The sequence below is a fragment of the Natator depressus genome, chromosome 21, assembly GCF_965152275.1.
Source record: "Natator depressus isolate rNatDep1 chromosome 21, rNatDep2.hap1, whole genome shotgun sequence".
Lineage (NCBI taxonomy): Eukaryota > Metazoa > Chordata > Testudines > Cheloniidae > Natator > Natator depressus.
The window spans coordinates 7,022,844-7,049,245 of record NC_134254.1 but is presented as its reverse complement, the minus strand read 5'-3'; the positions used below and the strand labels follow the sequence as shown (position 1 = coordinate 7,049,245).

General features: G+C 47.5%; 1 protein-coding gene across 5 annotated transcripts in view; it reads left to right on the top strand.

Moving 5' to 3' along the window:
* TMCC2 (transmembrane and coiled-coil domain family 2) overlaps window positions 1–26,402 on the top strand; it is an 84,492-nt gene that overhangs the window by 26,401 nt on the left and 31,689 nt on the right. Inside the window, exons 1-2 of one of the 5 annotated variants that reach the window (XM_074936365.1) lie at window positions 15,327–15,888; window positions 20,330–20,472. The exons of 3 other annotated variants lie outside the window; for them this stretch is intronic. In XM_074936365.1, coding sequence (XP_074792466.1) covers window positions 20,398–20,472 — 75 coding nt within the window. In that variant the 5' untranslated portion in view covers window positions 15,327–15,888; window positions 20,330–20,397. Of the gene's footprint in view, window positions 1–10,814; window positions 11,255–15,326; window positions 15,889–20,329; window positions 20,473–26,402 lie in introns of those variants that run through there. One more of the 5 variants, XM_074936368.1, reaches the window with a different exon arrangement.

Sequence of the window (26,402 nt, the reverse complement as noted above, 5' to 3'; positions counted from 1 at the left end):
CACACTCGCCTTCAAACAAGTGTAGTGCGTAAATTCACTCCCCCCTGAAGGCTCCCTTTGCAGTGCCCGAGCAGTGTAAAAAAGGAACTTACTGGACATGGGAATCTGTTCTGGCCCCTTGTGTTATGTGTTTTGCTTTGCTTTGTTTCTGGCCTTTTTTATGGTCTAGGATTGGCCTTTTCTGCAGCACCCAGCCTCATTGACCCCTGTTTGCTTGCCACAAGAGTTTCGTACCAGGTAGTTCAGACTGACATATCAGAACTTGAAAACAAAGCAGGGCTCATGTCAGCTGATAAGGCTGCATAAATGAGCACAAAAAGGGCAGATGAATAATTAAAGGCACAAGAGATAAAGAAAAGTAAGATTAGAGGTGATATTGTGGCGGAGAGGCCTTCTTAGGGCAATGGAAACAATAAGCGTGTTCTAGGAAGACAAGTGCTCTGTAATATTAACTCTCTCACGAATTATTTGTCCATAGCCTTGGGAAAAAATAAAGCCTCCTGTTTGAAATTAATCCAGGGTCTATTCTTTAGTGACCCCTTTTGTGCTAGGTGGCAGTTTATGTACAGGCAGGAAATTGGCGGCTCCTCCCTGGTGTGGTGCATGGTGCAATCCGATGTGCTGTTCAGATGGATGGAGTCTGAATGAAAACTGCAGTCGAGACACGAGTGGTCCAGCAGTAGTGAAAGGGTTAATAAATACATATGCATGAACACGTATCTTTACATATACATCCTCACACCCTGCCCCCCATATACATTTAAGTACATTTGCACATTAATTGATGCACCCACACACACACATACTCACATGCACTTACACTTTCATGCACTTAAAATACTTACGCACACATGAATATACGCACATGCACTCCCACAGTACAAGCCCACAAATGGCAGAGCGGTCAGAATGATCTCAGTACCAACTCCCTGTCCCCACTCTGCCAGCCAGGGCTCCTGAGTTCGGAGCTCCTCTTTCTTCCTTTGCCCTGCCCCCATTACTGACACATGCTTCTCCAAACAGGCATCTGCCTGCTGGGCTGTAAAGAAAACTCTCCAAAACTTTTGGTCTCCTGGGGGTGCCATTAGTAGGGGAAGGTTTGGCTGAAGGGGAAGAAAACCAGAACTCTTTGGGGCATGGACTATCTTTTTGCTCTGTGTTTGTATAGCACAATGGGGTCGTGGTCCATGACTGGTGCTCCTTATGTGTTACCACAAAACAAATAATAATAAAGGGTGAATATCTGTATTGAAACGGGGGCACATGGAGCTGGAGGGTCAAGGTCTGACTACAGAGCCTGATTCTTTCCTACCTCTCTTCTGGAGTCAGCATTTATGTCTCTGCAGAGTGGGGATAAAATATCCAAATGGGAGCATTTGACACCCACTCTGCACAAGGGTAAATGCCTGCACAAGGTGCCGTGCAGGGGAGAGCTGGGCTCAGTGGTGCTAAGTATAGCGTGCAGAAATACTGCCCTTTGCTCCTTTGACACCCTGGTTCACCCTTAGGGAGGGAGGAGAAAGAAGGACGGAACGAGAAAACCTTTAGTATCCACAGAAAAGTACCAGGTGACCTGAGAAAAGGGAATTTCTCATCACGTCAGAGTCCATGACACACACAGCCATAAATTATCTTGCCCTGTATCTAGCCTCTCCCCCCTCCCCTCCCTGTTTTCAGTGTTACTCAGAAAGGTGCTTCTTTGCTCTAAAGCCATGGGGCATCTAGCCGTGCATTTCAGCAGTGTAGATTTCTAACTGTAATTAAACTAATGGCTGTGGCCTGAGAGAATGCACCGGCTGGTGTCTGGGAGCCAGAAAGATTACTGTAGAGGATGCCTGCCTTGCTGGGTTTCTGCCAAACAGCTGTCCCTTTGTTAGGGCTATAAATCAGTACAAAGCCAGTAGCCATTCAGACTGCGGGAGTCACATGCAGGCGAGAGCCGCTCGGTATGATTAAAATGTTTTGCACTCCCAGACTGCTGAAAATCAATAGTAAAACAACACTTTGCAGGCTAAAAAATCCCCACTTCCTATGACTAGGAAGCCCCCCAACAATCCTACTTTTTAAAATAACCCGAACTTCCACTTCCTGGAGTGAAAACCCCCGATCAAATGTGCTAGGGAGAGTTAAGACAATGAAACCACTTTCCCAGCTTGTAGAAGATTGTATGTAAGCACCTTACAGACATTTGGATGAAATTCATTCCTGTGCAGAGAGCCACTTAATTCCCACTTGAGCTCTGATATGAGGTCTTAAGTGGTACGTCGGCCTTGTGGTTTTCCCTCTGCACATGGGCAAATTTCACGCATTCATTCATTAATCATTACAATAGGGCAGTATTATTATCCCTGTTTTTACAGACAGGGCAAAGAGACACACAGGACCAACTTGTGCAGTATACTGATACAATTTAGAGCAAGATTAAACTCATAGAGGTAATTGTCTCTTTAGCATTCCTACAGTCTGTGTCTTGTAATGCTACTAGTATTGTCTGATGGAAATGGTTCAAGCAGTCGCTCAGTTATTTCTGAGTCACAGGGAGTTTCCACCTCTGCCAGTTTGTTCTGAATGTTTTGTTTTGATTTTCAGTAGCACGTTCTGTGGTTAGGGAAAGTTTGGTGCATTCAGATGCGGTTAAAATCATGTGACTCTGTAAAAATTGCCTTGTCTTACTCAACATCTCTGCTTCTTAGTCTCTCTGACTCAGATCCGCTTTCTCTGCTCACACAAACAAACTGTTCATTAATACGAGTCGTGCAGTTGCCTGTACAGCTGCAGGTGAACAAGATGCATTCTGTTCTGGCTCATACATCCTCGATACCATTGGCAGCGAGGTGCCAATTGCCAAATCTTCACTACAGAGAGAGGCAGCGGATAGGGGATGGAACTGGGGCTCAGAATAGTTGGATTCTATTCCCAGCTGTGCCAGTGACATGCTGTGTGCCCACAGGCCAGTCATATCCACTCTCGGTGCCTCTGTTTCTCCTCCCACTCTTAATCTGCCTTGTCTATTTAGATTGTAAATTCTTTAGGTCCGAGACTGTCTCTCAGCCCTATATGCACTGGTACAGCGCATAGCGTAATGTGGTGCTGATCTCAGTTGGGGCTTTCAGGCACGACTGGAATACAAATAAGAATAATACCAGGGATAACATAAGAGGCAGAAAGACCCTGGCTGGAATTTCAGATCCTGGGTGCAGTCTGTGGTACTGGATGCTCTAAATTACTGTGGGGACTGTGAGTCCATACCTGGCCCAGGATTGGGGTATGCAAAGATGACTTTATATTGTAAACTCTTTGGAGGTAGAGACCATCTTTTTGTTCTGTGTTTGTACAGTGCCTAGGACCGGGGGGTCCTAGTGCATGACTGAGGACCCTACGCATGACGGTAATACAAATAATACTCACCAACAACCACATACCACACAACAGAACCACTAACCCAGGAACCTATCCTTGCAACAAAGCCCGTTGCCAACTGTGCCCACATATCTATTCAGAGAACACCATCACAGGGCCTAACAACATCAGCCACACTATCAGAGGCTCGTTCACCTGCACATCCACCAATGTGATATATGCCATCATGTGCCAGCAATGCCCCTCTGCCATGTACATTGGTCAAACTGGACAGTCTCTACGTAAAAGAATAAATGGACACAAATCAGATGTTAAGAATTATAACATTCATAAACCAGTCGGAGAACACTTCAATCTCTCTGGTCACGCAATCACAGACATGAGGGTCGCTATCTTACAGCAAAAAAACTTCAAATCCAGACTCCAGCGAGAAACTGCTGAATTGGAATTCATTTGCAAATTGGATACTATTAATTTGGGCTTGAATAGAGACTGGGAGTGGCTAAGTCATTATGCAAGGTAGCCTATCTCCCCTTGTTTTTTTCCTACAAACCCCCCCCCCCCCCAAGACGTTCTGGTTAAACTTGGATTATTGCTGTGCACATTGTAAGATGAGCTATTGCCAGCAGGAGAGTGAGTTTGTGTGTGTGGTTTTTGGAGGGGGTGTGTGTGGGGGGGGGGGTGAGAAAACCTGGATTAGTGCTGGAAATGACTCACCTTGATTATCATGCGCATTATAAAGAGAGGTTTCAAAGAGGGATGGGCTATTACCAGCAGGAGAGTGAGTTTGTATGTGTGTCTGTGTGTGTGTGTGGGGGGGGGAAGAGTGAGAAAACCTTGATTTGTGCTGGAAATGGCCTTCCTTGATGATCACTTGATGATCACTTTAGATAAGCTGTTAGCAGCAGGACAGTGGGGTGGGAGGAAGTTTTGTTTCATGGTCTCTGTGTGTATATAATGTCTTCTGCAGTTTCCACGATATGCTATGCATCCGATGAAGTGAGCTGTAGCTCACGAAAGCTCATGCTCAAATAAACTGGTTAGTCTCTAAGGTGCCACAAGTACTCCTTTTCTTTTTTCTTTTTACAAATAAAAATAATATTTAAGAGTGACTTTAAGCCACCTTTGCCCCACGCTCTGCACAGCTGCACTGAACATGCCTGCTGCAGCTGAGGTTCTAACTCTAGGTAATTTCGGACCAAAGAGCGGGGTTTTTCTTTTAGTACAGAAAGGGCATGAAAAAGGGGTGAAGGATGGAATGAGTGTGGTGTGTACTCAGGAACATTAGACTCCACAGAATGCGGGCTGCAGCCGTAACTGGGGGCTGTGACCATACTGCTGTTCTCACTGACGCCGTCCAGTGTTCCATGCTGATCTTGTACCATGTACGTTTATGGGATTCGTTAAAATAGTGGCTAGTATTTATTATTATTTCTTGATGGTGCCGAACCTGTTTCTTGATGGAAACTAAGGGCAGTGGTTAATGCCTTTGTCTCCAGGCTGCTTGACAAACCCTAGTTTATGGCATTACTTTAGCAGGTGACCACCTGTAACTGCTGAGGCCGGGGTGACTACCAATTTCTGCACATGCCTTTGGCTCTAGTCTCACCTTGCTTTCTCCCCATGCCCTGTGTGTTGGTTTATTCATATTGGAACTGATCCAGAAAAGCACCTGAGCACGTTTAACGTTGAGCACACGTTGTTCCATTGAAGTAAGTCCCTTCACTTGTCAGGTCTTCTCGTTCTCCCTGTGCAAAATGGGGGTGATAATATGATCTGCCTGCCAGGGGAAATTGTACTGCTCATGCACTTAAATTGAAGCCTGTGCTTAAGGGCCAGATTTTTAAAGGTATTCAGGTGCCTAAAGATGGAGATAGGCACCTAATGGGATTTTCCAAAGCTCCAGGCACCCAACTCCCATTGGTTCCTATTGATTCCAGTGGGCGTTAGGCGCCAATGCACCAAGGCTCTTCTCTGCATCTTTAGGAGCCTACATACCTCTAAACTCTGGCCCTAAGGGCTTTGTTTGATTGGTCCCTGTTGTGTATTGTGTAAATCTGCAAACAATCGGGGGGCAAAGAGGCCTTTGTGTTACTTGTTTGTATGGTGCTCAGTACAATGGGGATTGAGTCCCTGACTGTGGTCCATAGGTGTTACTGCAATAATAATAATAATTAGTTTTCCCTGCACCTCCATGGCAGGCAGGTCAGTATTGTTGTCTCCATTTTGCACATGGGGAAACTGAGGCACCGAGAAGCAAAGTGACCTGTCACTTCCAAATGCAGGTGTTTGTTCTGCTCCTGAGAAGCTTGTGCAACTCCCAGTGGCACCAACAAGATGAATCCTGCAAGCTGTCTGTGTGCTGGGCTCCATTTTGCTTTCTGAATCAGGCCTGGCATGCGTCCACATGGGTAGTGGTGGACCCCAACCCCAGCTGTGTTGTTAAAAGCAGATTGCTATGTTAACATGAGGTTTCAGAGTAACAGCCGTGTTAGTCTGTATTCGCAAAAAGAAAAGGAGTACTTGTGGCACCTTAGAGACTAACCAATTTATTTGAGCATAAGCTTTCGTGAGCTACAGCTCACTTCATCGGATGCATACTGTGGAAAGTATAGAAGATCTTATTATATACACACAAAAAGCATGAAAAAATACCTCCTCCCACCCCACTCTCCTGCTGGTAATAGCTTATCTAAAGTGATCACTCTCCTTACAATGTGTATGATAATCAAGTTGGGCTATTTCCAGCACAAATCCAGGTTTTCTCACCCCCCTTCCCCCCCACACAAACTCACTCTCCTGCTGGTAATAGCTTATCTAAAGTGACCACTCTCCTTACAGTGTGTATGATAATCAAGGTGGGCCATTTCCAGCACAAATCCAGGGTTTAACAAGAACGTCTGAGGGGGGTGGGGGGTAGGAAAAAACAAGGGGAAATAGGCTACCTTGCATAATGACTAAGCCACTCCCAGTCTCTATTCAAGCCTAAGTTAATTGTATCCAATTTGCAAATGAATTCCAATTCAGCAGTTTCTCGCTGGAGTCTGGATTTGAAGTTTTTTTGTTGTAAAATAGCGACTCTCACGTCTGTAATCGCGTGACCAGAGAGATTGAAGTGTTCTCCTACTGGTTTATGAATGTTATAATTCTTGACATCTGATTTGTGTCCATTTATTCTTTTACGTAGAGACTGTCCAGTTTGACCAATGTACATGGCAGAGGGGCATTGCTGGCACATGATGGCATATATCACATTGGTGGATGTGCAGGTGAACGAGCCTCTGATAGTGTGGCTGATGTTATTAGGCCCTGTGATGGTGTCCCCTGAATACATATGTGGGCACACCAGCAACCACATACCACACAACAGAACCACTAACCCAGGAACCTATCCTTGCAACAAAGCCCGTTGCTAACTGTGCCCACATATCTATTCAGTGCTGGAAATGGCCCACCTTGATTATCATACACATTGTAAGGAGAGTGGTCGCTTTAGATAAGCTATTACCAGCAGGAGAGTGAATTTGTGTGGGGGGAAGGAGGGTGAGAAAACCTGGATTTGTGCTGGAAATAGCCCAACTTGGTTATCATACACATTGTAAGGAGAGTGATCACTTTAGATAAGCTATTACCAGCAGGAGAGTGGGGTGGGAGGAGGTATTTTTTCATGCTTTTTGTGTGTATATAATAAGATCTTCTATACTTTCCACAGTATGCATCCGATGAAGTGAGCTGTAGCTCACGAAAGCTTATGCTCAAATAAATTGGTTAGTCTCTAAGGTGCCACAAGTACTCCTTTTCTTTTTACATTAATATGCAGCATTAATAAGAATAAACTTTTCACCCAGGCATTTCGTATTAAATTTTGAGTTCATTGCATAACAGCTTAAGTATAAGAGCTGTATTAATCTTTTACATAATTGCTTAGCCTTAGCAAGTGTTCTCTGAGCAGCCATGGACATTTTTTTTTAATTAGGTCCCTGCAGCCCGCTGCCCGCCTTACCAAACTTAATTTAAGGCACTTCTGTTTTAAAGATCTCTCTGCCTATTTCCCTGAGGCCTGCCTCTTTTGACCCAGAACCCCCTCTACTGGTGACAACATTGTTTGCACTAAGTTATTTTCTGAAATTCCACAAATTCTTCTAAGTCCTGGACTGGCTGGAAAGAAACAGCTGTCTGGGCTAAGCTGATATTCAGCTGTGTTCTCAGAGGATCTAGATCCATGTTACACAAGTGGTAAATAAGCCCCATCCTAGCCCCTGAAGCCAGCAGGAGTGGGATGCGTGCTACCCAGGTGAACTGGTAGGATGGAACTCTCGTGGTTAGGACAAAGAACTGGGATTCAGGCCTCTTGGGTTTTATTTCTGACTCTGATGTGCCGTGTGATGTTAATCAAGTCACTTACCCTCTCTGTGCCTCATTATAGCCCTCTGTAAAACTGGATAATATTTATATGCATCGGAGGCCAGGTTTATGACACTGATCTTTGTCTCCTAAGAACTGGATTGAGACCATCAAACAGCCTTCAGGTGGCAACAAGTTTTAATCAGTGTTGACATGATCTGCATTCAAAACCAGCAACCTGGAGCTGACAAGCTCATAATGTAATTCATTATCTGACATTTGAGCCTCCAGTCTCTGGTAAATGAATATCTTAAAATTAGAGCAGACCTTTGTTTTCTATTATGAATTCCTGAAATCAGATGAAAAGGACTTGAGAGCAGCTTCTCTAGTCCTCCTCCCAGGACGCTTTGCCTACTCTACATTTTCTATTGTTTTGTGTAGTCTAGAAAAGCAGGTGAGTATTAAGAGCGGGATAATTATGGAATGAGCCAGGGAACACTTGCTCTCTGGCTGGATGATTGCAAACAACTTCTGATGTATGGCTATTTCCCACTGGACTGAGAATTCCACAGATTCTACATGCTATTGCAAGACAACACGTGGCACTTGCGTTTTTATCTGCCAGTCAGGTAGTGAGAATCTTTATCTGCCACTTTACAATTCAGTTCACTGGGTAACCGAGTCCCCCACCTCTTCCGTGAAGCTCTTTTCTCCTGGAATGCGGACGTGATTGGTATAGTTATGAGCATCTTGTGACTAATTCAGATTTTCAAGCGATTGCATTTGACTTCCTTGCGTTTGATGTAGATTTGTTTGACTGGCTGTGGGTGGCTTAAAACTTCAATTGCTCTTACCGACAGTGGCTGCATGTTCTACTTCCTTTTTCTGCTTTGGGCCATTGTGTTGGCTTTATGATTTGGACGGATGTCTCATTGGGCACTAGGTTGAAACTGGACAACTTCTTTTCACTAGTGAGCCAAGCCAGGATCTCAAGTTTGCAGCAGTGGAGGGTTCAAGCGTTTTTATCCTCTGTCCCACCCAGCACTTGTCCAACTCTCCTCTGGGCTGATCAGCCAGCAGGGTGCCTCATTTGCACCCTCTTCCTTTTTATGGTCCCCATCAAGGGCCATACTTAGAGCATTTAGTCTCCAAAACAGAGCCAGTTCAGACCGAGCCCCAGATGCCAACACATCAGAACATGGGGTAGTTTGGATGCAGACACAGACTTTGCACCTTGGAGCCATCTCAAGTTCCACATGTGGTCAGAAGTCGGGGAGTTTGTACCAGAGGCAATGCAGCCACTTGTGCTGGGTTTCTTTAAGGACTGGCCCAGCCCTGATTCTGTGCTGCGCCTCTCCTGAGACACAGTGCAGCCTGGGGTGGAGAGGGCAAAAGATGCCACAAGTGCACCTTCATAATTCTGGGCTGTTGCAAGGCCAAGATGGCCCCCAGCCTATGTTAGATCAATTCAATCCTACAGCAGGCTTGCATGGCTTCCTGTGGGCTGCTCTGCCTCCCAGAACCCTGGGAGTGTTACAGGCACACACCCTCCTTCTCCCACTCCACCCCAGCATGCCCCAATATCAGGGACTGCACAGAAGGGTGCCTTGGAGTGCCACCCTTGCGCTCAGGATATGCCCTGGGGCGCTATTATAACCCCTCTGTGTGGCTGGAATAGTGTGAAGAGGCCACGTTGGAGGCCAGAACTTAGCTGCTCAGGATTTTGATTCAGTTACAGTGGTCGGCCTGGGGCAGATAGTTAGTGCGCAAGGCCAGTCAGGCCCTCTGAAGACTGGAGGTCGGGGAAGGCTTCCCAGGAGCGGTGTAGCTACAGTGCTCTGGTCACTGGGTGTGTGTCAGGGTGCAGGGGGGTGGGCGAGATGAGTGGACGTTTGCCCCTGGATCTCCTGCACAGAGCTGCACCCGCTTAACGTCACATTACAGAGAACCAGCCCCCCTGTTTGTACATGCCACTGTCCCCCCGAAAGAATGTACATGGAGTCAATTGGCGGGGGCTGCCATGTCACTACCTATCGCTTAATTGGGTTAGGAGCTGTCAGGCTAATGGGTTGTGGTTGCTGAGTTGGCTCCAATTATGTCAGGGTCTGTGTTACCCAGTCTGCCACCTCTTTGCTTCTCCAGCAGTCTGTGATGTGTAGACTTACTCGCGTGACATGACTGTGGTGGGTGTGTGTATGACGCATTTGGCTGAAGGTTTGTGTGTTGGAGTGTGTGAGTGTGCTACCTTTGGGTATGGAGTATACATGGCATATGTGTGTGTGGTTTGTGTATGTTCATTTTTATGTCAGTGGAGCTATACTGAGTTACACTACCTGAGGCTCTGGCCCTTTTTGTGTGGTGTGTTTGGTCTGTGTGTTCCCATGACTTGCGTGTGCTTGGTATGTGTGGTTTGTGTGTGGGAATGACAGTCTGTATGTGGCATGTGGGTATGGTGTATTGTGTGTGAGTATTTATGTATGTTGCATGGTCATAGCAGCAAAGGTGCAAGGATCATGCCTGGTTGATGCAAGGATCAGTTATTCAAAGTTTAATGCAAGGATCGTGTCTCAGTAAAGATACTCTTGCATATTCCCTGCACCTTTGCCAGTGTGTGTGCACAAACGTAGGATTAGCTGCAGAGGTTCAGATCGTTGGTCTTTGAAATCAGATATCCTGCCTTAGACATCAACCCATACCTATGAGAGGAAGGTGTAAATCCCCTGTTAATGCGCCTAACCCATTGTGCAGCTCTGCGCATGGGGAGAGCTTCCTCTGTGTCTCTGCAGCACATGTGCAGAGGAGGAGGAGAGAGAGGCTGGGTAGCAGCCGCAGCACCTGCTCCTGTGCTGATGGGGGTGTTTTCTGTGCTGCGAGGTGGACCGCGTTCCCCAGGGCGTGGCATGTCTGGATGAGGCCGGCAGGTGTTGCTGCAGCCCAGGGGAAGAACATTGGAGTGCTGCTTCCAAAGGCCGTGGGAGACGCGGATTTACCACCTGCACAGCCGAGCACTTTTCAAAATGCTGGGTGATGGGAAGAGTGGCGCCGGCACCGTGGCTGGAGGAGGGTGGAGGCAGGCCGGCCATGGCGGTGGGCGCTCTCTGAGGAGCTTTTTCATTATCACACTAATCTCCCCTTGGTGACCTGCCAGGCCTTCCTGGGAGAGGCCGACAGAAGGGGATTATTACCCTGCTGAGTCGGCTGCCGAGGCGCAACCCCACTGGGCTGCGCATCTGGGAGGGAGGGATGGGAAGCACTGGCACTGTGCTCGCGGGTCCTAACCTTCCCTGGCCCTTGCTCAGACCGGATAGTTTGCAGCCATTGTCAGATTAACAACGGTGCCGATGCAGATCGATGGCGTCCTGTGGGGCTGCTCCCTCTGTGTGCAGTTGAAGGAATATTCCCCCTTTCCCCGTCCTTCCTCCCTCCTCAAGAGGGGTTGCAGGAACAGGGGACCCAAGCCAGATTTGAACGTAGTGCTGCAGGAGAGCCGAGCACAAGGTCACCTGGGATTGCACTACCTGCCTGATGCGACAAGATGGTTCATGACCAGGTGAGTGCCTTCATTTCTGACTATTCCACACACACACCTAGAGTGACCAGACAGCAAGTGTGAAAAATCAGGAGAGGGGATGGGGGGGTAATAGGAGACTATATAAGAAAAAGATCCAAAAATCGGGACTGTCCCTATAAAATCGGGACCTCTGGTCACCCTACCCACACCCCATCCCACACAGGAAAGCAGGATTCCTCCAACACGACTGGATGCTGTCTGTGCTTCCCTGTTTGGAAGTACATTGTCTAGCTAAGGTGCAAGAGGGTGCATGGAATGGACTGCAATGGAGCAGGGAACCAGAGAATGGGACCCTCAGAGAAGGAAGCTGTTTGTACAGGTGGTGGTGCAGGGGCTTTGTAAGGAGCTAGAAAGCCTTTTGCGGCCAGGTTGCTGATTCAAATCCAGCCCACGGTGGTTGTTTCTATCCAGTGGCTGTGTGGCAGCACTCAGCCCTGTTCTGAGCAGATGGGTATTCCTGCATTTATGGGATTCGTTAAAATAGTGGCTAGTATTTATTATTATTTCTTGATGGTGCTGAACAAGTTTCTTGATGGAAACTAAAGGCAGTGGTTAATGCCTTTGTCTCCAGGCATGGCAGGAGTCTCATCACATGCACAGTGCAGGAGACGGTTGTTGAGGTCAGGAAAGACCTTCCGTAGGGGTGTGGGAGGGGTATGTGTGGCTGCTGTTCCTGACGGAAAGCTGCACAGATCAGAGGCTAATGGTGGGTGAGACCACAGGCTGGAGGGGGCCGAGATGGAGTGGGCTGATTGCATCTTCTGCTTCATAGGCGTCAGGAAGGAGACAAGGATTGCTGAGTTCTTTACATAGTTATTGGGTGAGAGCAGAAGAATGGGGACTTCCCATCCTCAATAAAAGAGCTATTACTCCTCATTCACTCTTTGGTCCCTGTCCCAACCTGCCGAATCTACCACGTCCCCATCAGAGCTCTGTGGAGTCTTCTGCTTTATCATCCTCAAGACTCCACATCACAGCCAGTCTCACCATGACTAGATGGGCTATCTTTCTAAGCCTGTTGCTACCTCTTAATCGCCTGGCTGGGGCTGCTGCTGAGCATTGTGGGAGCTTCTGCCAGCGGGTTCGAGTTCCCGTGTGGCTGGTGCCTAAACTTCACTAGTTGTTCCTGTGAAATTTTGTCCTGCAGGAGGAGGAAACTGGCCTCAATCAGCCGCTCACACATTGTTTCTCCCATCATGGGCTGCATCTCAGTCAAATCAGGCTCTCAGTATCATAATAACGGAGGCCCGGATCGTTAAAGGTATTTAGGCTCCTCACTCCCGTTTCTGGGCCTGAGCACCTGCAGAATCTTAGGTGTGGAAAATCGGCCTCTTCCAATTTTGCAGCCAGCCTGCAAACAAAGCCATAGTGGGAAGATCAGAGCTGGGCAGATTTGAGCCATGCACCTCTAATATTGACAGGTGTGTTTTCAGCAGAGGACTCAGGGAATTAGGCGTGTGAGATCCATTTAACAGTTTCATGGGCCCAGGTGCTGGGCTGAAATATTACTCTCCAAAAGAAGTTTCAGCAGCAATTGTTGGTCACTCCTTTGGTCATTAGATGGCATTGTTACTGTATCACTCCCTGCATCAGGGCTGCTATGGGGATATATGTCAGGCTTCCTAATTCAATTGTTTTAGCAGAATTTAAACTAGAGATTAAGATACTGTGGGAAAGTCTGTGTGTGTGCATAACGAGCTGGGCTGCAAACGGAGCAATTCTGGTTTATACCTAGAAGATTCCAGTCTGGATTGAAGGCAGCAACGAATGTGTGAGGACTCATTGTGGTTCCTTGCCTACCGTACAGAAGCAGAGCAGTTTGATCCCGTTGGCATTCCCTGTGAACGGCTGGAATAGCGGCGGTGGGCTGTGGGGAGGAGGGTGCAGGTCAGAACTGAAATGCGATTGTAGACAGGTGAGGAGGGGTGGGACTGGAATAGCAGAATTGCAGATCAGGACTGAGGGGCAGTGACAGAGCACAGAGGGGACTCAAGGCTGGAATGTCATGGGGTGCTGTGGGTAAGGATCAAGGTGAACTGGCAGAGCTGTGTGGATGGGCAACCTAGAACTGGAATAACAGGGAGCATTGCAGGTCAGGATTGAGGCACATCAGCAGAGCTGTCCTAGGGGTCCATTACTGGAATAGCAGGGGTTGTTTCAGGTCAGGGCTGTGGTGCATCAGCAGAGCTGGGCGGAGGAAGGACTTGCACAGAGAGCCTGCCTGCATGGGCAAGGTGGGTTTCCTTGTTGTCCAAAGAGAAGAGAGGACATTGACACTCACGCTCTGTGAACACCCCGGGAGCCCCCTGGCTGGGGGCTGGCTGAAGACAGAACAACCTCAGGAGGGCAACTGAATTTGTCCCTCTCTCTCTAGGGTAAATCTCCCTGCCAACAAAAATTATGGGGGCTAGAGAGAAGAGCCAGGATAAGAGATTTGTTGAGTACTTGGCCTTTAAGCCCATTGGGGAAGGGGCCCTCTTTTGTTAGCTGTGTGTATAGCACTCAGCACCTGGGGGCCTCCATCCGTAGGTGCTGCGTCTAGGTGAGATAATCACGAGAAGACATAAATTGTCCTGAGGCAGACTGACCCGATGAACTGGAATAGCTGGAGTTAGCCATGCCGAGAGAGCTGTATGAAATAAATCGTGTGGGGGTCCATAGAGCCATGGGGGAGAAGCTAGTCTCAGTAACAGAACCACTGAATTTTTTGTCAGCGCATTCAAATGCTTCAGTCGGCTCCAGGCATGGCTGCCCTTCGCTCTCTTGGCAGGATAAAATTACAGTAACAAATGACAGCACCAGCTGTGGTCTCTTTTCTCCTTCTTCCTCCTCCCTCCCCCCCAGCAGCGATACCTTCATGCTTTTCAGATACTTCAGTCATTAGACAGGCAGGAGCTAATACCTCAGATCAGCTTCTGAGTAGACAGAGAGATCCATTTCTGGATGTAAATGGTCAGCCTTATCCCCGGTGTAACTACGCGGATGCCAATAGAATTACGCCATGGGGGTGGGGAATTTGACCTGATGAGTTTATACCAAGCTGTTTCAGTACAGAGGAGCCCAGAGTACGTCACAAACAGATACAGTGACTGTACACAAGGGTGACTTGGTCCAGCACGGAAATGCAATCACCTCTGGGGTGAAATGGGGTGCTGTATTTCGGTTGCAGTAAACGGCAGTCAGGGGGATAAAATTGCGTTCTCTCTTTATACTAACTCACAAAAATAGGACAGCTCCGTGGCATTCTTAATATTCTCCTCCTGACCCCAGCCTTCCCCGTTATTACTTCGCTCTTGCCCTGTTCATGTAGCCTCAAATGTAAGGAAGGGCAACCATTAGCTTCACGATCATCTTTTCCTAGTCAGTCTCCACACCCTCCCACCCAGATGCTTTCTTTGTGCTGATCCCTGCGTAAATGGTATTTCCTGCCTGAGGATTCTCAGAGTTTGGGCAGTTTTAGGGGGGCCTAAGGATCATGGGTTCCCGCGTGAGTTCCGTGTGGTTTTCCATGCGGTGGGTCTTGCATATGAAACCTTAAAAATCGAGCTCCTGTGTGTTGTCCACATTAAAGGCTCAGTGACAATAAGTGCAGCAAAAAAGAGAAGAATTGAGAATAGAGCCCAGGTGTCCTGATTCCCACTCCCTCACTAATTTAAATGGAGTATCCAGATGCCCTGTTCTTCACACATTTTCTGTAGCCTTCCGTTTTCTCCTCTTCTGCTTCTTTGGGATTCCATAGCAGTGTTTGTTCAGATGCACTGTTCCTTCTCAAAATTGCTGCCTTTGGTTGCTCCAGGTTGCATGCTGTCTGCTGAGTTCTTTGTAATTATGGGGCTATGTTTTCTCCTAGTTCATTGAGCCCAGAAATTCTGGAAAGACCAAAGTTATGACTCTGCTTTTAGGGCCTCATCGAAAGCCCACTGAACTTGATGGGAGTGTTTCGTTGGATCAGGCCCTTTAACACAGGGATTGTGTTCTGGAGAGATCGCCTTGGAAGAATTATTCCCCAGATATTGGGTCACAACCTTTGCTCCAGTTCCTATCTGGTCTTATATGGAGACCTGGTATTATGGAAAACTCCAGACTGCTCCCTGTAACATTGAGGACTGGCCATTTCTCAGCCTTGAAAGGTCTTCAGTGCAGATAGCTTAGCCATCTGCAGTGCAGCCTAGGGCAGAGAGTTCAGAAAAGTCAGTCAAAGTTCATCGTTTCTGACAAGGCGCGTTCTTGTTGGCTGCGACGGACCGGGCACAGCAATGGCTCCTTCCTCAGCGCCAGCTGGCATCTGGTGGAATTAGGTTTCAAGGGAGGTGGGGAGCTTTCCCCCTTTTAAGGATCAGGTTACGTAGAACTTGTCAGAATTAACAACTGTCCACTGAAAGATTATGCTCCAGAGCGGGAGAGAGCCAGAGGGGTTTGCACATCCGGCAGTGACTCCTCCTGAGTCAGACCAAACACCAAGCAAATTCAGAAGGGGAAGAATTTAAAGCTGAGAAGATGGTGAAAGGAGACTTCATCTCCAGAAAGCAATTTCAAGTCTGAAGAATGAGCAGAAATACCCCAGTGCTGTGAGCTGTCAGACAGGGGATACCAGGAATCCCAGCACACTTGGAGTATCCTTTGCGTATTGCTTGTACCTTGGAATGAGGAGATGGGAGCAGAGAGTAAGCGAGCTGGCTTAGATCGAAACGTGTTCAATGTTGGATGGACCCGCTAGCACAGAAGAGTCTCATTAATTCACCCTAACTATTGGCAAACCCAAAGTGGATTGTGTGTTTTATGAAGTAAGGTGTCAACTAGCAAGCATGGTTTAAATATATGTATATTTTCAGGATGCTGAATTGTATGATGCTGCATTGCTGATTGAATCTTACAAATGTGGTTTAATTTTAAGGGCCAGATCCTCGCTAGAGCTATTATACCACCTAAGGATCTGGCCCTCAGTTATTTATAGTGTAACAATAAATGTTCTCTTGTTAAGGAATAGGGCCCAGTATTTCCTGGTGTAATTCCTTAGAAGCCAGTGGAGTTAGTCAATGGTTGAATTTGGGCCATGAAGTCATACAACCATGAGAACTCACTGCTGCGCTCCTAGCTGTTAAATCTTTACTCAGCAGTGGGATGAGCCCATCGCTTTTGTAAGGAGAATGATCAGGCTGGCGGGTTAGCGAAGAACAAATTAGCAAGGTTTTATTGTAGTGATTTGCCTGTGTTTTAGGAGTAAACCATAGCAGTAACTGGATAGACTGACACAGCCTGGGACACTAATAGCTGAACAGATTGAGATACCAACATATCATGGCATAAGAGCACATTTTAAAATTGTAAAGAAAATAGAAAGTCAGTTTCCCTCCTGGTCGCATCATAGTTTGCTTGGTGATGATAGTGAAATCAGCACTGAGTGCCCACCTTCAGTTTGTGACCTTGCTTGGACACACAGCCATTCCCAGTGCAATTTTGTTTGACCTTTAAATACCATTTTTGCTAGGAGAAAGGATGGTTGTGGGCATAGAATCCAGGCCAACGTAGGAAGGAGCCTAAAGTTAAGCACCTATGCCTATAGTTTGCACCTAAGTAAGCATCCTGTGTTTCAGAGGGGCAGAGCATGCACAAATTGCACTGAAGTCAATAGGAGCTGAGGTGCTCAGCACTTTTTAACGATTAATAATAATAGTACTGTGGATCTCAAAGCACTTTACAAAGAAGGTCAGTAGCACTGTCCCCACAGATGGGGAAACTGAGGCACAGAGAAGGGAAATGACTTGTCCACAGTCGCCTAGCAGGCCCGTGGTTGAACTGGGACTAGAGCTTAGGTCTCCTGAGACCCAGTTTTGTGCTCTATCCTCTAAGCAACACTGCCTCCCAAATGAGACCTAATTCACATAGGTATCTATCGACTTGGCTTCTAACAGTGGCTCAAGCTTCATGTGGGATTTTGGGCCAGTGCGCCTCAATTTCCCCATCTGTAAAAAGGCAATAACTGTGAGACTCAATTCCTTACCCAAGGAGGCGGTGCTCAAGGGAGGTGAAGTGTAAGTCACTCCAGGACCTTCGGAAAATGTTTGTGGTTTAAAAGTCACAGAGAAAGGGGCTAAGAGTCAAACCATTCTTGAGAGAAGAAAACAGTGTAAAGATGATGTAATCTGGCCCCCACGCTCCTCTGACCCCCCTGCCTCATGTCCCCTCCCAGCCCCTGACTCGTGTCCCCACCCACTTAGCTGGAGAATGTAAATTGATTGCAGCAGCAGTGTTAGCCAGACCTGGGGAATTCCTGCCACATGCCTTTCTTGTGATTTCATAACAGCTGCAGAGCTCAGGGATATTTCATGCTATGGTTGGTAGAATAAATCCACCCCAGCAACACCTCGCAGATATTTAATAATAATGAATAATACCAATGTTTCAGGGAAATCAAAGCAAGCAGGGCAAGTGAATGCATTATAGATACAGCACCCTCAGCATGGATTGTTCTTTGGATGTGCTTTTTGAGTGCTTTTTCCGCCCTGGGAATGGAGAGATCAGTTCATCATGTCTGCTTGTTTCATGATTCTTTTCTGAAGTTACGGAGCCTGTTCTCCCCTCAGTTCAAAAGTTCAGCGAGCATCCATTAATTTGAATGGAGTGTACAGACATGGATCTAGCCATTTATGAGCAGGAGCGCAGTCTAGTGAGTGGAGCAGGAGATGGGCAGGCCAGACCACTGGGTTTTATTCCCTTTAGAAGGGAAGTGTGGTGGAGTAGGAGCTGGAAGACAGGGTGCTGCAGTTTTATTCCAGGGTCTGTCACTGGCTCCTTTGTGACCCTGGATAAGTCAGGTAGGGACGCATATTGTCAAAAGTGGTTTATAATTTCTTGGGTGCCCAACTTGAAACAACTTGGGCCTGGTTTTCAGAGGTGTTGAGGGCCTGCCAGTCCAGTGGAAGGCAATGGGCTCTGTAGGCCATTTCTTAAAATGAGGCCCAAGTTGTTTTAAGTTGGGCATCAAGAAAATAGAGGCATCAGAAGCCACTTGTGACCGTGTCAGCCCTAGACCTTCTACACCTCCATTTCCCCATCTGTAAAGTGATAAGCTCCTCCTGGGGTGTTGTGGAACTTCATTCATTCATGCTGGTAAGGTGCTTTGAGATCCTTGGATGAAAGGTGCTAGAAGAGGTCAAAATTAATTCACAAGAAGAGGCTAGATACTGCTCCTAGATAGTCTCATTTAATTAATCCTGAAGGGGATGTAGCTAGGGTACCAATGCACCATGTAGCAAAGAGACTTGGTGTTCCAAAGCTTCCTTCGACCTATGGCTGTTGTTTGCCGTTCCAGTTAATGCTACAAGAGACTGCAGATTCCTTTGAAGAGTGCAGTCGATATAGATTCACATTGTATGCCCCCTGTACAGATAGCAGTATAAGCTAACTCATGTAGAAGGTGACTCTCTCAAAGCTGACTTGGAAAGATTTTTGGTGGTGGACAACAGGACATTCAGAAACTCCCAGGGCCACGTTGTTCTCTCCTCTACATCTGTTGCAATCCAGTTCAGCCAGTGAGGTTTTGTGGCTGAGAGCAGAATTTGTCTCTCAGCGCCCAAGTCAGATCGAACAAACAAGGATATTCCTGTATAGTGACTAGGTCACCATTAGACTCCTCACCCCCGTTACGTTCACAGCCTTTGTCTGTTCAGTTTCATCCTACTTCGTGGCCCTGTCTACACTAGGAAAATGTTCTACAAATCCTCCTCAGTCGCTAACGCCAACTCATCTCCGCTGCTGTTAGCAGCACTGGGTGCCCTGGAGTAGCTGGGCTTTGGGCTGCCATGTCATTTAACCATACTCAGAACAGGCCTAATTGCCCTGATGCTTTAAACACCTCCAGCCCTAACGCTGCCAATGTTTTCTCTGGTGGAGCCGACCGGATATTAGCAGTTGGGGGAAATTTTCCCGAAGTTCCCCTGGTGTCAGCAGGTCCTTAAATAACATCACCCTGGGAGCCACCTAGGAAGTAGCAAATCCCACACTTAAGGGATCATCTTTGACTCATCGCTGCAAAAACGTAGCCCCAATTTACCACAACTGACCCACCTGGCTGAGTCGAGTATAAGCTGACCCCTTATACCCACCCTCTCCACAGAACGAGCTCCCTTGGCATTTGAACACTTATTTCTCAGTCAGTCAAATCCTGAAGCCTTTATTGGGGCAAACCTTCCCTCAGCATTAATGGGAGTTTGCCCAAATGCAAAGAATGAAGTCGATCCTGCCGAGATTTGAAGCTGTGAATTTTTTCCCATTTTTTTAAAGGGGAATGATAACACTTCATTATTACTAGTGTCCCCGGGCACTAACCAAGATTGGGAGCCCATTGTGCCAGGGGCTGCACTTACATTTAGTAAGAGACAGTCCCTGCTCTGAAGAGCTTGTAATTTAAATGGGCATCATGTGGGAGAAGTGAAGCATTTATCTCCATTTTACGTATGGGGAACTGAGGCATAGGGTAGATTAAGTGACTTGCCCAAGGGCACACAGGGAGGCTGTGGCAGAGGAGGGAATTGACCACCTATAGATCACTTTTTAGCCCATTTCCTTAGCCACAAGACCATCCTTCCTCTGAGACTATGTGGCTCGATCAGTTGCTCTTTGCAAAATACCAAGGAAGAACAAGAGAGAACTCGGACTTTGCTGCTGGTAGATATCTATTACTGCTAGCTCCATGTGGTGGAAAGGTTATCCCGTAATATCTGTGGTAGCTGTACTGTTAAATATCACTAGATTTTTTTTGTTTATTTCTTAAGCCGCATCGCGCGGGAAAAGGGCAACCTGATCAAACAGGCTCGACAGTGATATTTGTTCTCAGAACGCGGTTGGAAAAGCTAATGTGAGAGAGATGGAGCGTTCCCTCCAGCACCTAGCTTCCGGGTTCCCTCTGTTCTCACTGGCACCAGCCTGTGCCAATTGTTCTTGGCTGCTGATACAGAAGCTTCAGTTCCCCATAGAGCGGCTTTCTTTTATTGTTGATATTCATAGTCCCCCGCCTCCGCTCACCCTTCTAATCCTTAACTTCAGCCATGACAGAGGGAGAAGAATTTGCCAGCACAAGGATCACCGGCCAGACGCTTTGCAGAAGCCACTGGAGCGTCCTCATGCCGGAAATGCACCCTTCCGACTCCTGTCCTGGGAAAAGGATATTGCTATTAAACTCCCTAGTGGGAGCCTTTGTAAGTACATCCCTCTCCTCCTTCCTGCTTCTGTGCTGGGACAAGGAAAAGATTTCCAGGGATGAGTACCAGCCTGGAACCTGTGCATGTTAAGTAGGCTGCTAAGGGGCTGGCTCTCAGGTCTGTAAGGAGCCCAGCTGCAGCATTTTGGGGCCCAGGCTGGGAGCTGATTTGTAATGCTTTGAGCACTAGGGCTGACAGGTACATAGAGGGCTGGGGTGAGTGTGGAATAGGAGGGGGCAACTTGGAGATCCTGCATATATCAGTATTGTGGCCTCAGTGAACCCGTACATTTAAGGACCCAGCTTTCTCACCTTTATGGTGGAGTCTTCGGCTTTCACCCTGCTGCAGAGCTTTGCCATGGTTTGACTTTTTCAGTGGCGTGCATTGATTTGGAAGCTGCTCTGATCTCATCGAGTACCTCAGGTGTTTCTGCTAAGCCCTGCCACAGCGTTTGGCAGCTTGGAGGACGAGCTTCTGGCAGTGTGGCTGAGTGCTCTTGAAAGTGCTGGGTGCGTATGGCTTGTATTGCTAGGTGACCCTTTGCTTATTGGGGCCAGGGTTTCAAAAGAGCTCAGGGTCTGATTTTCCAGAGCTCAGCACCAAGTGTGCACCACGCCTCTGAAAATCCAGCCACTTCTTTAGCTGCCTAAACGAGATCTGAACTCTTTTGAAAATCTACCTCATATTAGCAGGACCTGAAATACATATGTAGCTCTTGCAGTGGTTTATGTCTGCTAGCGAGATGCCAGGGCTAAAGATGAGAGGGAGCCTACCAGCAAGGCCAATGGCCAACACCCTGGTGAAAAAAACCCACTTTCCCTACCTACCTGCTGGGATCCCCACCAAGCCGCTGTCCCTGTGGGGCCAAGTGAGAACCAGTTCGATAAGGCTTTTTGAGATGGCAGTGTGGCACAGTTGTTAGAGGAGAGGCTGGCTACTCAGGAGATCTCAGTTCTATTCCTAGCCATGATGTTGGTGCGTTAGGTGATCTCTGTGCCACCTGAGGGTAGTAATTCGTACCCACATCATAGGAGGTCATGAGGCTAAGTGAATGGATGTGTGAAAAGTGCAGTCAGTCCCCTTGATGGCAGACACTGCAAAACACTGGCACTAGTGTGTCGTCTAACACCTGCTAACCCTGGAAGAGTTAGAACGTTAAGAGGAAACATTTGTGCACGTTCCATCCTATCAGGCTAGGCAGCCCACTAACCTCCTTTGTGCTGGGGAGGTCAAAACAGGCCATCTCCTGTGACTAGACCTGCCCCCGAACTTGGGACCATCAGTGAACATATAAAACTGCTTTCCAGGTTCCCTCAGATGCAGGCTAAGTGTAGGATGTGATCCTGAGCTCTGGGACTTTTATCAGAGTTGCTGGAACATCCTGGGGGAAGGTCTGTGCATCTCAGTCTTTCCTAAACTGACTCAGAAGAGCCTGGCAAGTGACATGGGATTTGCATGTGTTCCGTGGGACTGGCTCGCAGGCTAAGGAGGCTCTCGATAGCATCAGAATTAACAGAAGGGCCATGAAAGGAGAATCTTAGCCCTGAATCGTGGTTGTAATCACCACCCCATAAAAGCAGGGATGAGTGCATCCCCTACTGACTGTAGTGCATTTGCTCCAGTGAGTGAGGGCAGAATTTAATCCAGGGTTTCCCCAGAAAGTTTAAAAAATAAGTGGAAGTTCAGCATGGAGAAGGGAGGGGATATTCAATGCATGTTTCAGATGCTGGGGGATTTTTCCTGGCCTGCTGGGAATTGATTATGGTGGTGGGATTTGAGTAAGCACTTCTTTTCTATCAGGAGAGGCAAACCCAAGAGTGGAATTAAAAAGCAAACCGTTTAAAGACACTGTTAACTTGGGCGTTTGATTTATCGAGGTGCTGGAATCCCAGCAGAGGGTTTTCAGTCTGTGTCAAACAGGTTAATAACCGCTCTCTCTATCACTCCATCAGAAAGCTGCGTACCCAGGGACATATGTATTTGAATACATGTGAGTTTTGCTTTTCATGTGTGATATAGCCAGACATCATCAACTTTTGTTGTTTGAAAACCAGATCTGAATTTTGCATCTCTTTCCCTTCTCTTATTCCTATGAGCTCTGCTGATCCATGTGGTTTAGTTTGTCAGCCTTCTCCCTGCTTTTAAGCCACAGACCAGAAAAGGAGAGGATTGAACTGTCTTTTAAAAATGTGTCATGATGGAGCTGGAAAGCTCAGTGTAACAAGCCGGCCGAATTTCCCCCACGCTGGGGAAATCCCTGCATGGCACAGAGCTGGCATAGCTAGCTCCTGCATCAGCCACCTCCTGGCCCCCGCTGCCCAGGCTGGGACATGGTTAGAGGAAAGAGGGCAGGGCCAGAATGACAGCTTCAGTCTCAAGGTCCCCAGATGGAATGTTTTGTGTCACTGTCACTGGGTTTGAGATTCTTTTCCCACGTCAGTTCCTGGTGCCAGCATGGTTCATTTTCCTCAGAGCAAGGTTTGGCCATGGAACCTGGCAGGGAATGTCGTCTAGTAGTTAGAGCAGTTTATGATGTTTCAAGGCTACAGGATTTTATGTCCATCTCTGCCACAGGCCCAGTGTGGGCAAGTCAGTTCTCCTCTCTGTGCGTCAGTTTCATCAGCGGGGTGTGAGTCTTAATGATCACATGCTTTGAGATCCTGAGATGAAAGGCGCTGTGAGTATACCATATTACATGAACTGCTGTTAAACATTTTAGGGCTATAGTACTCTACTTCTGACAAGCAGACACAAACCAGATGTGCATAGGGATGAGTTATTCCCTGATTTACACCCTTGCCCAACTTTGTGAGGTAGCAGGAATGGTACTGAGGGATAAATATGGACCCAAGTGTTCTGATCTGCCGGTAAAGTGGTAACCTCTGACACTGGGGCTATTGTTGAGGTCAGATTCTTTTTTTATACAGAGAACAAATTGGGGATGTTACTTTTTGTGACTTTGTTTCCCTCTTTCTGTGAGCAGTTTGGGTCCCACCTTCTTTGCAAAGCCAGCTTTTGCAAGGATTAACTATCTAAGGAGGCTTCACTCCCTTTCAAGATATGCAGAGTAGGTTGTTGAGGACCTGATGCCCCCAGAATGCCGACATAAGTGAGGGCACTTATAAGGAACGGTTCTGCCAGCTGAAGACTGGCCGGTTGCAGACAGTTTATGGTCTCTCTGCAGCTTGACAGCAGGCCTGCTGCTTTTGTGGCTATTTCCTCCTTTCATACTGGTTAGCTTATCTGAAAATTGCAGGCATTCCTTCTATTAAATAACACAGGCGGCCAGTGCATGGACCTGTCCTCAGACCTGCCAGTGGATGTATGCGTCTTAAAATGGAAATGTTCCCTTTTAGTTTGTCAGAGGGCAGCCTCCATCTGGGGTGCCCTTCGGTGGCAGTTGTGACAGAAAGACAACTTGACAAAGGGTCCCCTGTTCTTTGCAGGCAACTCTCACTTCAGACCTGAGAAACTCATTACACCAAACACATGTCTTGCAGGACATTTATCCCAAAAGAGTAACATGTAAGGTATCTACCAAAAGCTCATAACTTGTCAGCATGGCCACGGCACTGCATGAACACCTGCATCAGTTTCCCCTTTCTATAGCCCATGCCAAGGACAATTGCCTTTTTAAGCAGCAAATTCAACCGCTTTCATACATGTAAAGTGCCACAGTCGGCAGATCCCTCATAGTAAAAACAGGTCCTTCCCAAGCCCCATAGTGAAACAAGGTGACAATGCAGGAGCTTTTCAGTCCCGTTCAAGGGTCACCGTGCCATTCTGGTCCTTGTTCCAGGGCCCCACTCTCCATACCATCTACCTGAGAGCTGCAAGACCCACTTCTCACCCACACATCTTCTCCTGTAGCCCCAAGTCAGGTCTCCCTCTAGAGGGCTCCCTGCAGTGTTTCACTCCCAAGGCCTCCTAGCCTGTGAGTTTTACTCCTGCGTCTGGGGACCTCCCTCCAGAGTCAACCCCTTGCTGCTGCCTGGCTCTCACCAACCACCCTGGTTCTTAACATCTTCCTAGGGGCCCCTACGTACGCCTTCCTGCAACTGGGCAGGGTTCCCCAGCTCTAGCCAGAGCTTCCATACATTTCCTCAGCACCCATCACCAGTAGCTCACAGTTATTGCTCTCCTGGTTTCCTGCAGCTCTTTTCCTTGAGTAACTCTGCTGCTCCTTCTGTCTCTCTTCTGTTCTCAGACAGGTCACACTTTGCCTTTCCTGTCTTTTTCCCCTTCTCTGACCCACATACCTGGGAAGCAGCTAGTGAGTCACCCGGTCTCTGAACACCACTCCCTCTTAAAGGAGCCAGCCACGCTTTGACATGTTTTTTTTTAATAGAATATAAGAGTTTCTGCTGTGAAGGGTTGGTGGTGGCAGGATTTGGGGAGCCCACGGTCCCAGCACATGGAGGCATAGGGATTTGGGGTCAGGGCATTTGTAGGGCTGATAGATATGAGTCTTGAGTGCTGTCAGTTTAGAGGATGGTTTTATGCTGCCTACACTAGCAGGTAAAGCAGGTCAGGATCCATTTCCTAGCGTAGATGGGGCCACAGGGAGCAGCAACAACGCTGGCTAGAACTTGGCCTAATGTCTTCCATTCTCTGGGTGATCAGAGATGGAATAACAACACGCAGCACTGCTCAAAAGTGGGTCGCAGTATCATTATCACCATTTCACAGATGGGGAAACTGAGACACAGGAAGGGGAGTGATGTATCCAAGGGCACTCAACCAGCTGACCCCAAATCTGGGAACAGAACCTAGATCTCCTGAGTGAGTCTGCTACCCTACCCACTGGACCGCCTTGCCTTCTAAAGCACCAGGTTTTTTAACCCATTCTGGTGTAAACAAGGGGAAGTATGTTGAGTCTAGAATAGGCAAGCCCCAGTGACAGCTAAGTAATTTATCCTGCATTTTTCTTTCCATTTAGCTGATCCCCTCCTAAGTAACCCCCTTCCCTCCCCACCCCCGCCCCCCAAAGTGGCACTAACATGCCATGTCCTGCCATAACATTGTTTAGCGTACCTGCGTTTTATACCCCTTCCTGCACCGCGGGGCGCTCTTGTCTGTTTAGATTGTAAGCAGTCTGGGGCAGGAACTCTGTGTTTGTACAGCACCTAGCAGAATGGGACCCCATTCTTGGTTGGCCCTTAGGCGCTCCCGGAATAAACATGACTAACAATAAGTATTCAGTAGAGTTGCCACCCTGGCTGCAGGTTTCTGCCCCTGCGGCAGCAAGACAAAAATTCATGCTGAGTCATTGCAGCATCATGACGTTATAGTGCAAATAATCTACTTGGTCTTCCCCATTCAACACATATCTGGGGCAAGACTGGCTCATCATTTTGGATTGTACAATTACATGCATTGAAAAGAATACCTTGGAAGCTGTTGTCTCTAGTAGCTTTTGGGGTAGGACTAATGGAGAACTGGAAACGAACCTTTGTGTTTGTAGCTTGCATGATAAGAGTGTGTAAATGCTTCTGGTATATTGTACTCTGTTGATCTGGATTTTTGGACAACCCAAAGCTTGGGCGTGTTTGGCTCTAGTGATTTGGTTTGCATCACGATAAAGAGCTGGGTTTAGGTTCCAAACACCCTTAAAGTTTGGGGATGTTCAAACCTAAATCTAGATTTTCAAAAGTGGCTAGTGATTGTCGGTGCACCAACCTGAGACACCTTAAAAGGGCCTGATTTCCAGACTGTTCTGAGCACCCATCCTCTGAAGTTCAGATGTCTCAAATTGGTCACCCAAAAATGGAGGCAGCCATAATCATTAGACATGTTTACATGGTGTTTACTTTGGGCCCCATCTCTAACTACAGTGAGGCTGGTCTCATTTGGGACACGTCTACATTTGGAGTGGGGTGTGTGAAGCCCAGCACAAGGAGACACCTGTGCTACTTCTCGTCAAGCTT